Below are 14,218 nucleotides of genomic sequence, written 5' to 3' on the forward strand. Positions count from 1 at the left end.
ACAACCCTATATGGTAGGAGGTATGATTACTACTATTCTACACGTGAAGAACCTGAGGCACAGAGGAGATGAGTAACATGCCCAAGGTCACGGAGCTTGTAAGTGACAGAGCTTGGACTGGAACCCAAAGCACCAGAGTTCAGGCTCTCAACCACTATACTATACCGCCTCTCCCCGTAGTGTGATGGAACGGCCCAAGGTGGAATAGGGCAGAGTCCCCACAGTTTGGGACAGTTAAAATTGTGTTGTAACCTAGGGAAAGTAAGGCTCCACTGCCCTGCAGGATGTCAGGACGACGCCACCCCCAAGGCGCTCCCTCATCAAACTCCTAGGAACAAAGTCCCTCCTCACTGAGCCCCACAGACCAGCCCCGGTCAGCCCAAGGGCCCAGCGTGGTTGGAGGGTCCACATCCCCTCCCCCTGGGCAGCCCTGACGACCCATGTCCGGTGTACCGGAGGCCATGGCCGCCAGGGCTCCCCGCGGAACAAGCTCAAGTCGCAGGGGCCCCGTTCGGTCCCTCGCGGGACCGCGCTTCCTCCCGCCGGGGACGGTCCACGCGCGGTCACCCCAAGGCCACTCTGGCCGCGGCTTCAGACCTTATGCGGGGGAAGGGGCAGCCAGCGCCTCGGGCCCATTCGCGATCCTCGGGCGACCTCTGGCGGCCGGCGCGGGCATGGCCTCAGGAGAATCCCCGCCGAGGCCGAGCTCGCCCCAGGCGGCCATTTCACTTTGTGGACAGTCGCATTTTCCCGGCGGGCACTGCGACCGAGTTCGGGGCTTCAAGAAATGGCGGCGTGCGCAGGCGTACTCACTACGGGCGGGTGCTAGCCGAGGTGCACAGGCGCACACGCGTCGCGTACGCTGGTGGCTAGTGCGCATTCGCACAGGCGCAGTCGTGCGCCTGCTACCCAGACTCCCGGTAAGGCGAGTGCTGCGGTTCTCTTCCATCCCTTTTTCTTTTCCGCCCCTTCTGTCTTCCCAAATAGCTCGTCAAAGCTCTAGAGCAGGATTTGTCAACCTTAGCACTATTGCCATTTTGAACCCCATAATTCTATGGTGTGTGTTGGGGGATGTGGGGTGGGTGCTATCCTGTTCACTGTAGGGTATTTAGTAGCATCCCAGATCTCTGCATTTAAGAAGCCAGTAGTATCTCCCACTCCCAGTGTTTACAACCAAAAATGGCTCCAGACATTGTATCGTAGCAGGCTGGAAGGTTTGGGAGATGCCCCTGGTTCAGAACCACTACCTGAGAACAATGGTTCTCAACCTAGCCTGGAAAGAGAATAAACTGGGGAGCTTTGAAAAAGACACAGATGATGGAGACTCGCCCCAGAAAAATAAAATCCAAATCTCTACCTGGGACTTCGGAAAGTTTTTGTTGTGTTGTAAACCAAAAATAAAATTCTAAGCTCCCCAACCGAATGAATGGACACTTCTCTCAGCCAAGGGGACACAACTAGTGAAAAACTAGTTCAGGTCATGATGAGAAAGGGGAAGGTCGGACATGCCTCAGTATATTCTCCATTTGGAATTCACACCCAACTGACCAGTATTAACATTGAGAGAGATATTCAGACTGACAAAACAGACTCTTTGAAGCAATAATATGCCAAATTCCAACCTGACTCTAGTATAGCATCACATGACAAAGAGCAAGTAATGAAAGAAATGGAAGTATTTTACACCAAAATATATTTTTTGACATATTTTGAAATAACCCTGCAAAGCTGTCTCTCCTGGGGGAAATTTACATTCTGTAGAGAATCTTCTTCCCTTTCCAGGGCTTTTTCTGATCTGAAGAGTTTAGCTGAGAGTCTAGCACCTTTTAAAGGTCTGAATAAGAAACATTGGTCATCTATTGCTTCTAAGGGCGGCCACTTATGAGACTTCATCTATATAAGAACTTTGGTCTCCACAACCCCTTATCTTAACCCAGGCACTCCTTTCTATTGATTGCAGGTCTTTAGAGAATAACAACTCTTTCAGCCAATTGCCAATCAGAAAATCTCTGAATCCACCTATTACCTGGAACCCCACCCTCACCCCCACCCCCACCACACTCCCAGCTTTGAGGTGACTGGCCTTTCTGGACCTAACTAATGTATACCTCACATATATTGATTGATGTCTTATGTCTCCCTAGAACATATAAAACCAAGCTGTAACTGAATCATCCTGGGCACATGCTCTCAGGATCTCCTGAGGCTGTGTCACGGGTCATAGTCCTAACATTTGGCTCAGAATTTCTTCAAATATGTAATAGAGTACAGCCTTTTTCATCAACAGTGTGTTTCAGTACTTCCTAGATGATTCTCAAATACAGCCAGAGTTGTGAAACACTGTAATCAAGAAAGTCTGTACTGGCCAGGCATAGTGGCTCACGCCCGTAATCCCAGCAATTTGGGAGGCCAAGATGGGTGGATCGCTTGATGTCAGGAGTTTGAGACCAGCCTGGCCAACATAGTGAAACCCCATCCCTAGTAAAAATATAAAAATTAGCTGGGCGTGGCGGCATGAGCCTGTAATCCCAGCTACTCAGGAGGCTGAGGCAGGAGAATCGTTTGAACCCGGGAGGCAGAGGTTGCAGTGAGCCGAGATCACGCCACTGCACCCCAGCTGGGGCGACAGAGTGACACTCCGTCTCAAAAAAAAAAAAACCTCTGATTTTGCAGACATTTAAACATCAGAGGAAAGTAGTGTGAGCCTGGCTCTAGAGTTAGCTGGATCTGGGCTCTGTTCCTAGGTGTGTTCATCACAGGAGTGAGTCCCTCAGTTTTCTCCTCTGTCAGGTTACATAAGAAGCCTTATCCTTTTCCATGTCTGGGGAGAACTAAGGTGAGATTACACAGCATGTTAACCATGTTAACCAGCTGTAAGTTACTGATTCTGGGTCTTGAGACTAGGCTCCAAAGACAAGATTTCATAAACTAATTTTTTGTAATTTCTCCTGAGGATTTTCTTAGAGCCTCTTCCCTTGGAACTCAGCTCTGCCACTTGTAAGGCCTTGGCTAAGTCACGTAATCTTTCTGTGCTTCAGTTTCCCACCTTACCCATCTCACAGGGTTGCTGGCAAGGCTGTAAGGCACCTGGCACAGCACAGTATTGGTGTCAGCTATTGTTTTCACTCTGATTGTTAATTGTCAGTGCAATTTGAATGAGAAAAGAAATATATTAAGGCCTCATACCTTAGATATCCATTGCCCACCCCAGGCCCCAGCATCTTGGTTTAAGTAAAAAAGCAACAGCAATGTGGTATGAAAATGCAAACATGCATTCACCTTTTAAACACCTAAATCACATCAGACTCCCCTTTGGCTTAAAACTTGAAACAAGATCCAATCTCTTAATCATGGCTTACCAAGGCCCTGCTCCATCTATGGCCCTCCTCACTGGCCAAGCTCCAGCCACTCTGTCCTTTGAAACATGTTAAGCATGTTCCCATCTCAGGGTTATTTGGTTTGTGGTTCCTTATCTACAGCTCTCTTCACCGTATTCTTTCTAGAGTTGGCTCCTTCTCATCTTTAGAGGAGCTTGCCTGAGTTGCCTTTTCCACCCACCTAAGTCGTACCCTCCTCACCGTCATCACTCTATCTCAGCTGTGGCTGTTTTCTTTCGAGCAGTATCCTTCCCAGGAGGCACAGAGACCTAGGCTCCAGGCTTTTGGATTTTGTTGTAATTAGGCATAAACCTTTGAGAGACTGTGAGGAGAACCATATGAGACGCTGTGAGTAGAGGGCTGTGCACACAGTAGGCTCCAATATCACAGTACAAGAGGCCAATCAAGCCCTACCTAGTTCACTGAGCCTCCTCTTCCAGCACTCCCTGACAAGGACACTCATCGCTGACCACACCCAGCAACATACAGTGCCCAGGAAACACCAGGTTTCCTTGGGCCCTTTACGTATCCTGTTCCCTCTGCTTGAAAGACTCCTCCTCACCTGTCAACATTCCATTCAAAGGCCACCTTCCCATGAAGCCCCCTTCCCCTCCTCTAGCGCTGATGTATTGCTCTAATCTGAACCAGCCTTTGCCCACCCCCGGCCTGGGAGCTCCTGGAAGGCAGCGGTGTTTCTGATTTGTCTGTGTGCTCCAGCCTCCAGCAAAAGGCAGGTGCTGTCAGAGTGGTTGTTGACTGAAAGACCCTTTCTGAGTATGGTGTACTTCCTGGCCAAGGCAACAGAGTTTAGTAGAAAGCTCCCTGGCCCCAGAAGCCAGAGGGTTCCCGTTGGGGCTTCTGCCCTTGCTATGTGCCTCAGGCCAGCTCACGAACCTTGCTGGCCTTCCTAGCCAAAGGCCAATAGACACGCAGCCCAAGCTGCGTCTCTCGTTCAGCACTGTCTCCTCATGTCTTACCTCTTTGGGTCTGCCTTTGCATCCTCCCGGGCTGCTGTGCTGTCGCTCTTCCTATCAGCAGGGACATCAGAGACTGAAGTGGCACTGGAGCTGAGGAAGGAAACACAGGCCCGCTGAGATGTCAGGCCAAAGAAGGCTGGGTCCCAGGTCTTCTCCCTCCAGGCTGCCTTCTCACCAGAAAGGGGGAAACTGTGTCTTCCAGTAAAGGCTGGTGTTTCAGTCTTGGCATTAGTGTGGCACCAATGCCACTGTGTGTGACAACCTCGTGTCAGCTTTGGACATGGCCTTAGCACCTGAGTTCAAGAGCAAGCACTGCCCCTGACCAATTTGGGTTCCCTGGGGAAGTCCCCTCCTGGTTTTGGGTTCTAGTATCCTGTAAGGTACATGGATGTGCATTGGTCAAGGAATAGGCAGAGGGGGATATCCAGGCCTGCATGACTCAGTGAGTCTGGTGCACAAGTGCACACCTCCACTTCTTATATAACCTGTTTGTGTAAGTTCATACTTGGCTCTAAGCCACTATTGTCTGTAAAAGGTATACCTGCCCTGTTGACGCTGTGTACAGGGAACATGTCTCTTGGGGCTTGGCTCAGCTCATCATGGCTTGACATGGTGGGTGCGTGGGAACCCAGAGAAAGAGACAGCGCAAGAGCTGTCTGTCTTTGCAGATGGACAGAGGGGAACCAGGACACAGCTTGGTTTGCCCATGCCCAGGGAGAGAAAGAATGAAGTGGCTGACCCTGAAGGCAAGGGAGAGCTGGCCGTGCAGCTGTGCGTGGGGGCCATCGGACTAAGCAGCCAAGACAGGGCAGACAGTGTGAGAGTAAGCTGCTAATGATTTGAAAGCTAGTTTGAGAAAGCCGTGTAAGAGAGCTGCTGCTGAGTAAAGTCATGTCTCATTTACCTGCTGTCTCTCGAGTGTTCTTCCAGCTCCCTGCCCCATGTCCAACCATTCCCCTCAGCCCTGAGCTGCGGCTGGAACCTGACCCTGAGCATGACATATCCTTACCTGACCTACACCTCCTTAGGGTTTGTGGGAGTCAAGAAAGATTGTTCCTTACTAGCACTTGGCAAATGCTCCTGACACCCACAGCAAAGTGACCATGCCCACCCAGAGAGCCCAGCACCAACCTACATGGACCCAAGCTGAGGTGGCAGAGAGGAGGGCATCGGAAGGCAGAGCCTAGCAAGAGATCCTGCTAGGAGGTCTCAGAGAACCTCTGCTGTAGGGACTACAGCCAAGTTTAGCAAGCAAATCATGGCTTTGCTGTCACCCAGCTGTGTGACATTGGGCATGTTACCTGACCTTTCTTTCTGGGCCTCAGTTTTACCATCAATGAAATAGGGATGCTAATCATGTCTGTCTCGTAAGTATTCTGAGAAAAGTAAATGAGTTCATAGATGCCAAGTACTTTGAATAATACCTGGGCCATAACATGTGCTAATGTGTTCCTGTTACTACTGGGCCCTGTGGCTGTTTGTAGAAGCAGTGCTCCTTCCCAGTCCACCTGTATTCACCCACTCAATATGGATTTTGTGGCGAATGTCTTACCCAACCTTCACGGGGTTGAGTCACATTCTCTGTGTCTCTGTAAGCCAGGCAGACTGATGCTTACGGCATGCTGAACAATCACTGCCTATACAAGTCTGTGCCCTCCACTAACCAGCACACTCACTAAGGGGCGCTCTTGTTTGCTCCCAAACCTCTTTATGCCAGTTGTATTTGCACAAGAAGGGGACAGCAGGTCCTGGCCTCTGAAACCAGTGTCTCTGAGCAGGTCCAAGGAAAGGCCCCTGGGGCAGTAACTTAGTTATTTAAGCTGCCTCTAATGGGGAAGAAGCACCAAGTTCAACGATTAAGTAAATCCATGAAAATGAATGGAAAAGGAGAGTGGTTGTTTCCATGACAAACAATCTTGCCTTTGGAAAAACAATAAAGGAGTTTGTTGAAAATCATGGTCAAACTAAGTGTGTGGTCAGCCCTCTATGTTGTGGGTTCCACATCTGTGGATTCAACCAAGTTCAGATTGAAAATATTTGGGACCAGGTACAGTGTCTCATGCCTGTAATCCCAGCACTTTGTGGGGCTGAGGTGGGTGGACTGCTTGAGCCCAGGAGTTCCAAACCAGCCTGGGCAACATGGTAAAACCTTATATCTACCAAAAATACAAAAATTAGCCAGGTGCGGTGGTACACACCTATAGTCCCAGCTACCCGAGAGGCTGATGTGAGAGGATCCCTTGAGCCCCAGAGGTTGAGGCTGCTGTGAGCTGTGATCACACCACTGCACTCCAGCCTGGGTGACAGAGAAAGGCCCTGTCTTAAAAAGGAAGACAGGAGAGGAGGGGAGGGAGGGAGGGAGGCAGGGAGAGAAGGGGGGAGGGGAGGGGAAGGGAAGGGAGGGACTTGGAAAAAATAATTAAAATAGGATGGTTGCATCCATACTGACCATGTGCAGGCTTTTTTCTGTCATCATTCCCTAAACAATACAGTATAACAACTATTTATATACCACTTACATTGTATGAGGTATTATAATAATCTAGAGATGCTTTAAAGGGTACAGGAGGATGTGCATAGGTTACATGCAAATGCTACACCATTTTATATCAGGGACTTGAACATGCATGGATTTTGGTATATGAGCGAGGTTCTGGAACCAGTCCCCCACAGATACCGAGGGACGACTATATAGGTAAGACGACTGTAAAAGACTGGGTTAAAATTTGTGAAAATCTAGAAGATTCTTCAGATGACTTTACAAGTAACTTTGAGGCCTGGTTTCACTTTAAGGAAACAGAGGACAGCACAGCCTTCGTGTTATGAGGGTGTATAAGCAGGCGGGGCGACACGGAGGAGACAAGAGCCACCCAATCACAGTAGACCAGAAGTCTCTTCGCGACAGCCGTCAGCAGAGCCAGTCAAGCTGCACCACCATGGGGAGAGTAGCGGGAGCCCCAACTGGATAGAAGGCCAAAGGTTCTGCCATGCAGGACCCAGTGGGTCATGGGAAAGGGTTGGGACTTCATTCTAAGGAAAATGGAGAGCCACTAGAAGGTTTTAGCAGGGGAGAAATGTGATCTAGCTTATTTTTAGAAAGATCCCTCCAACACCTCTGCGGATGGCAAAAAGATGCAGGCTGCGTGGACAGGGCTCTAGCGGAGTCCTCCCCATTAGTGGCAGCTCAAAGAACAGAGTCTCTGGTGGCCTCCCCTTGGACCTGCTCAGAGACAGTGGTTTCAGAGGCCAGGACCTGCTGTCCCCTTCCTGTGTTGACTTGTGGGCCTGGATTTAGAAGCCAGGCTCTGGTTCCAGGCATGAATTGCAAACTATTGAAGTTAGTGAGGGAAAGGGGCCCTGGGTATGCTGAGGGAAGTAGGAAAGCATCAGCAGGGCCTTCCCGACAGGATTCCCTCCTTGGCCAGACTGCAGTAGGATGCAGGAGGCAGATGATATCTTGCGATTGTAGCTCTTTGCAGACACTGGCTTTGCCACTCTTCCCTAGCTATCTGCTCTGAAGAAGGGCTCTAGCATAATTTGGAGCTAAACTATTTATGCCATCATCTGCATACCTAGCCTTTGCCCCAAGGATGATTCAGGCTTGGTTTGGAACCACTTAGGGACAAGTGGGACCTTGCCACTCCCCAAATCACCTGAGAAAGTGGCCCCTGACTTGATCCAGGTCCAAGAAGCCACAGCCCAGCTGGACACACTGGTCTCTCCGGGGCTACTGCTTTTCCTCTCCCTGAACCTCAGAGCAGAGCTGGCCGGGGTAGGGGTGGGGCAGGAAAAGGAGAGAAGGGAGAAAGCAGGAGTAAAGGGCCTCCTAGCTGGTCCTCAGAGCTTAACCGAAAAGTAAGAAGGTGCCGACTCTTCCATCATTCAGTCATTCACTCATTAGTTTGTCCCTTCATGTATTCCCCACACGTTCATTTGACCAGCCCAGGACCAGCACCATGTGGGGGCTGGGCCTCCAGCTGTGAGTGCGCCTAGTGCCTACTCTGGAGGAGCTTGAGGGCCAGTGGCAGGGGTCAGAAAAAATGAACAAGATTCCAAGAAGTGGAAAGCCCAAGGACACAGGATGTGGTGGAAGGTGGGCGTGTGGGAGAAGCAATAGACAGGAGTCATAGGAAGTGACCAGTGCCCCACCCCCAGCAGTCCAAGCAGCCTGGCAGCTTGACCCTGTTCTGTCACCAGGAGCATGAGAGAACCTGCCTCCCCCGGGCAGCTTACCTTCCTCTCTCAGAGCCGATGTCTACTGCAGCCAAGCCTTCAGGCCAGGAGCCCGTGGCTCCGGATCCCACGTTGCCATCACTCAACTGTTCACTTGACCTGTTACGAGAAGTATTTGCTGACTCTGGTTGCGTTTTGATCTCACCTAACCCAGATGCCATGAGAGTGGGCCTCAAGTCCAGAAGCACAGGCCTTTAGCTGCTACTCTGTGCTGCTCTGACCAGAGCTGAGCCAAGCCCAAGTTAACTCTAACAGGAAGCATTTCTGTATTTTTTCCAAACCTGTGAGTTGGTTGGGAGCAAGGTGGAAAGTCAGGAGGAGGTCAGTTCGTTGTGGGGGCTTATTGCCAACAGAGCAAGGGGCAAGACGTGGGGCTGGTAATAAGCTATAGAGGGATTCCTTTCCTCATTCCCAGGGCTCAGGGTCCCAGCTAGAGGCTCCAGGGATCCAAACTGAGAAGACGGGTGTGTGGGTTCTTAGCTGTAACTGGCTACCAGGTTCTCACTGAGGAAATGCCCAGCCTGCAGCCACTGCTCACCAGACACATTTGGCACTGGTCTGGCTTGGAAGACAGGTCAGTGGGCTGGCTGTAAAGCGACTGGGGACAATCATCCCATCTGGACTCATCATCTACCACTATGGCTCCAACTTCCCATCCTGGACCCCTGACCCCTTGCCACAATGTCTCCCGTAGTCCACAGGTCATCCTGAAAGTCTCAGCTACATGCTGTATGGGGGCCCACATACTTTGGTCACTGACTCTCCCAGACTGCCAGCTTGGTGGCCTTGCTTTGCCCTGGCCATTGGCAGGGCTGCTTTGTCCTGCAGTAAAAGCATAGTGAGTGTGGAATCTTCAGGGGAATGGAAGGAACCTAGCACAGGTCAGGAGCTGGGGATAGCCTGCCCTGGAGTTTGATCCTGCTCTCCAACTGGCTCCCTGAGGAATCATGGCAGGGGCCTACCCTACTCCAGGCCTCATTCATTTGTTCATTCTTTCTTTCAACAGATATTCATTAAAGACCTGCACTACCCTAGGCACCGGGGGAACAGCGGGAACAGGACCATCCTGGCCCCAGCTGCATCCATTGACATTGCACCAGAGGCCATGGAAGTCCTTCAGCTGGGTGTATGTGGGCTCCATGTTCTGGGAATGAAGTGTCTGCTTCCTGCACTGAGTTACCTTGCAGCGTCTGTGTTGGGGCCCCTGAAAGCCTCCTCGCCAGCCAAGTCCCTCTGGAACTCTCTGGAGCAGGGGGCCTCCTTGTCTTTGTGGCCTGGGGAAGACCTATGGAGGAAATAAATGGAAGTTAACGATGCAGCAGCCATTCACACTCAGGTGTGGGCTGTTACCTCATCCTCAAATGCCAGCTGTCTGCACGGAGCTTAAAACCTGCTACTGGGCTGGGTGCAATGGCTCACGCCTATAACCCAGCATTTTCAGAGGCCGAGGCAAGAGGATCACTTGAGCCGAGGAGTTCAAGACCAGCGTGAGAAACATAGCTAGACTCCATCTCCACAAAAATATTTTTGAAAGTCAGAAGTGGTGGTGTGTGCCTGTGGCCCCAGCTACTTGGGAGGTTGAACCTGAAACGTTTGTTGTTAAAAAACAAAACCACAAACAAACCCTGCTGATTGACAGATTGGCTAATTCTCAAAACTTCATTAGTAATAGCTACTGTGTTTTGGGTTTGTTTTTGTTGTTGTTGTTGTTGTCGTTGTTATTGTTTTATAGCTACTGTGCTGGGATTACAGGCGTGAGCCACTGCGCCTGGCAATAGCTACTGTTGATTGAGCATTTGAGCCTGTTCTCATGACTTTATATACATTAACTCTGCAAATCAACCCCAGGATATGGGCACTGTTATCACCCATGCCCATCTTTCAGATGAGCAAACAGAGGCACACAAAGCCCATGTGATTTGCCCCAAATTTCACAGGTAATAAGAGGAGTAGCTGAGATTCGAATCCAGGCAGTCTGACTTCAGAGTTCTGGACTATATCCCTTTATGGTGTAAGACTGATCCTAATCTCCTAATTTAAGCCCCCTTCTGTTCTCCTTCAGGTCATCAGGGAGCCCCATGTTGTCAGCTCCAGGAGAGACAGTCCCATCATTATTTCAAACCACCATTCAGTACTGCTGACCCAGTGGGCCACTCCAGCCTCCTCCCTTGACCCTGTCAACACGACCTGCCTACCTCCCTGGCCACACACCTTCCTGGTCTCTGCCTTTTTCTCCTCCCCTTCACGTGCTCCACCACCTGCTGGGCTGTCTCCTCCCCTCCCAAAGCGTCAACTGCCACCCTTGAAGCAGTGATCTCCACTTGTTCCCGCCTCTCCTCTGTACTGGCCTGCACACCCACTACCTCCCAACTGGCCCTCAGGAGGCTCACTCTCAACATGGTGAGAAGTGACTGCCCTTACCCAGCTGTCCCCAGGAGGGCTGGCCAGGTGGCTGCCACTTGCATGGTGAGGTCAGTGCCCAGCTTCCGCTGGCTCGCCATGAGCCCCATGTGAAGCTAGTTTACGCTCATGATTTCAGCTCTATTCTGTCTGCATATAACGTGGAAAGCTCTTTAGCCCTGATCACTCTCTCAAACCTCAATCACAAACCTTCAAATACCTCCCTCCTGGCAATTTTGACTTCAATGCCTACGAATATACTCAGCAAATGAGTTCACTCAGCAAATGCCAACTCTTTCAATCACCCCTCTCCGTCCCCCTGCTCCCTGCCCCGACTAGCACAATGAGCTATGGTGCAGAAGGTGGAAGGTGGGAGTAGGGCAGGCTGGGCGGATCTGCGTGCTCTGGACCATGTGACCTTGAGCAAGTTACTTAACCATTCAGGGTCTCAGTTTCTTAATCTGTAAAATGAGCATAGTGATTGTATCTACATCCATGCAGAATGGATGCTGCCATGCAGAACCAACAAGCCCCTCAGATGCTGCCTGGGAAAGAAACTCAGGAGAACGAGGTGACCCAGAAGAGAGGACATTTCAGGTGGAACAGAAAAATGAAGAGGGGAAAGGGCATCTCAGGCAGAGCCTCCAGCCTGCACAGAGAAAGGCCCAGGGAGGGAGGAGCCTGCAGGTGGGGCCAGGTACTGAGTTCAGGCTGCAGAGCATAGTGGGAGGGGCTTTGCAGGGCTTTGTGCAGAGAGCTGGCATAACTACTTCTGCCCTTTGAAAACATCACCCAGGTAGATGTGGAAGGGAGTCCAGGGATGGGATAGTAGGAAACGGCTGCAGACAACTGGGTGAGTGGCAGTGGAGGCCTGAGCCAGGGGCAGAGCAATAGGGATGGAAACATCTCTAAAATAAAATGGGCAGGACTTGGTGCCTTGGGGGCAGAATTAAAAGTGGGAGGAGCCAAGGAGGAGAGTAAAGGGACCTAGAGATCACTCAGGACTCATCTTGGGTGTCACTTCCTCCAGGAAGCTCTCCTCAAGCACTCCCACCCACGACACTGTTGAGAGGCCTCTGCTCAAAGTTCCTGCCACCCCAGGGATGAAGGGATGACCTTCAGTGTACACTCCCGCTTCTCTCCCCAGTCTCTGGCCTTCATAAGGTAAGGGGCCCAGTCTCCCTGCTTGGATCTCTCCTAGCCTCCACCCCAGCCCCTGAATCCTGCCTGCATGTCACCTGGCTGTCTGTCCTCCACCCCAGGGCAGGGGCTGAGCCCCTCGTGCTCCCTGCTGGTTGTGGCCTCCTTGACCCACCCCTCCCCAGCACAGAGCCTAGTGGCCTGGAGAGCTGTGGACTCTGACCACAGCAAGGGCCCTTCTGGGTAGAAATGAAACCTCCCAACCCGTGTTTCTACCAACCATTTGCAGGGGCAGCCCCAGCCTGTGGCCCCACCAGGGCATCCAAAGTGGCCGTTTGTGAGGCCAGGAGTCATTCTGCATTCATGGGCTGGTAGGGACTGAGGGGTATAAGAGACTGAGAAAACCCACAGACCAAATTTGGAATGAAAACCAGTGGGAGGGGATGTCACAGACTCAGGGGTGAGGACAAAGGGCCCCTTTGAGCTTTCCTCTTGCCAGCCATGCTCAGAGCCCTCCCCCAGGTGACCACAGGCCACCCCAGACACACATCCCTCCAAATCTGATGCATTCGCTGGCTGTACTGCAAGGCATGACGCCCAGCAGGTTTGGCCATGGTGTGGCCAGGGCCAGAGAGAATATAGAGCTCTCAGGCTTTGTGGGGGTGGACCCTTCACCCCAAACTAGACCTCCTCAGGTCCATGGAGCAAAGCCTAGTTCCAAGCCACATTGCAGTCAGTCCTGCCTTTGACTGTCCCTGGGCACTGGAAGTGCAGACAAGCTTGAGTCCCAGGCCTGCCCTGGTGAAGCTCTGGGCCCAGCAAAGTTAGACGGGGGCAGAGAGGCATGGAAACTGACCTTGCTGTGCTGTAGGGCCCAGAACAGGTTTCGCCATGGGAGCAGTGGACAAGCTTTATGGAGGCATAGCCTGACCCAGGCCAGCTGAAGGGAGATCAGGGGAAGAGGAGGAGGTAGAGGCTGGCAGGGGTCCTGAATGTACAGACTAGATCTGGTATGGCAAAGGGAAGACGCAGGATGGGCTTGAAGTGGAGTGGGGGGTTTATAGGATCAGACTGGAACTTTAAAGAAGCCAGTCAGGGGTCCCAGGAGGGGTAGGGTTTGGCGTGGCCAAGGTGAAAGTGAGGAATGAGCCATGGAGGGCTGGGTCAGCGGGCTGCTCATCTCTGTCCCTCCACTTCCACCCTGGTCAGGGCCTGGAGCGCTCAAAGTGACCAGACGGAAATGGAAGGGCTACCAAGGACAAGGCCTCTCCCATCAGGAAAGCCAGGAGGGGCCCTACACACACAGACAGCTCTGACTTCTCCCCATCTCCTCTCGTGATAACGATGATGACATCGTTGTTGAGGATGATGTCATTTATGATGACAGTATAAAACCCCTGGCTGCCTCATTTAAAGCAGGTGGTGCCAGGGAACCGGGATGTCACAGGTAAGCACAACATATTTTCTCACTGGCGTTTCTGGCTCTGTCAGAGAGGAAATGGGAACAAAGTGTCACCCCAGCCTGCTCCAGTGACTGATGTCAGACTAGGGGAATTTGGACAGATACAGAAGGAAGATGGCTGTGCGAAGACAGAGGCCGAGATGGGAGTGAGGTGGGCGCAAGCCAGGAAACACCAAGGATCGTGGGCAACAAAAGGTAAGAGAGAGGCATGGAACAGATTTTGCCCCAGAGCCTTTGGAGGAAACATGGCCTTTCCAACACCTTGATCTGACTTCCAGCCTCCAGAATTGTGAGAGGATAAATGCCTGTGGTTTTAAGCCACTCGGTTTCTAGTACCTTGTTACAGCAGCTCCAGTAAACTAATACAGGGGTCTCTCCTCCCCTGCAACTCGCTACCCCACCACCTCCCCAGACTCCCAACCACAGACACCTCTAGTCCAATCTGAAGTCCAGGACCATGCTGGAAGGCTGCACACCCTTGGAAGGCACTCAAGGAAGAGAGGCAGGCATCTGCTGAAGCCTGAGGCCCAAAACGGATCACAGCTACCTGTGGGAATGTGAGCAACTGTGGCCTGTGCCAAACAGTGTGTGACTCATCCCGCCAAAGAATGAGGAGGCGGGGATGTGGG

General features: G+C 51.7%; 1 protein-coding gene and 1 long non-coding RNA gene across 6 annotated transcripts in view; one reads left to right on the forward strand and one right to left on the reverse strand.

Annotated features, from left to right (window-relative positions):
* ZNF185 (zinc finger protein 185 with LIM domain) overlaps positions 1-14,218 on the reverse strand; it is a 71,547-nt gene that overhangs the window by 28,871 nt on the left and 28,458 nt on the right. For all 5 annotated transcript variants that reach the window (XM_073013353.1, XM_007993026.3, XM_007993025.3 and 2 more), the window contains 3 exons: positions 9,768-9,872; positions 8,588-8,686; positions 4,355-4,444 (listed from right to left, as the gene is read on the reverse strand). In XM_073013353.1, coding sequence (XP_072869454.1) covers positions 4,355-4,444; positions 8,588-8,686; positions 9,768-9,872 — 294 coding nt within the window. The remainder of the gene's footprint in view (positions 1-4,354; positions 4,445-8,587; positions 8,687-9,767; positions 9,873-14,218) is intronic.
* On the forward strand, positions 797-9,832 carry LOC140710822 (uncharacterized). The gene is made up of 2 exons (XR_012091893.1): positions 797-920; positions 9,594-9,832. It is a non-coding gene; the product is annotated as an uncharacterized lncRNA (long non-coding RNA).

This window comes from Chlorocebus sabaeus, chromosome X, assembly GCF_047675955.1.
Source record: "Chlorocebus sabaeus isolate Y175 chromosome X, mChlSab1.0.hap1, whole genome shotgun sequence".
NCBI lineage: Eukaryota > Metazoa > Chordata > Mammalia > Primates > Cercopithecidae > Chlorocebus > Chlorocebus sabaeus.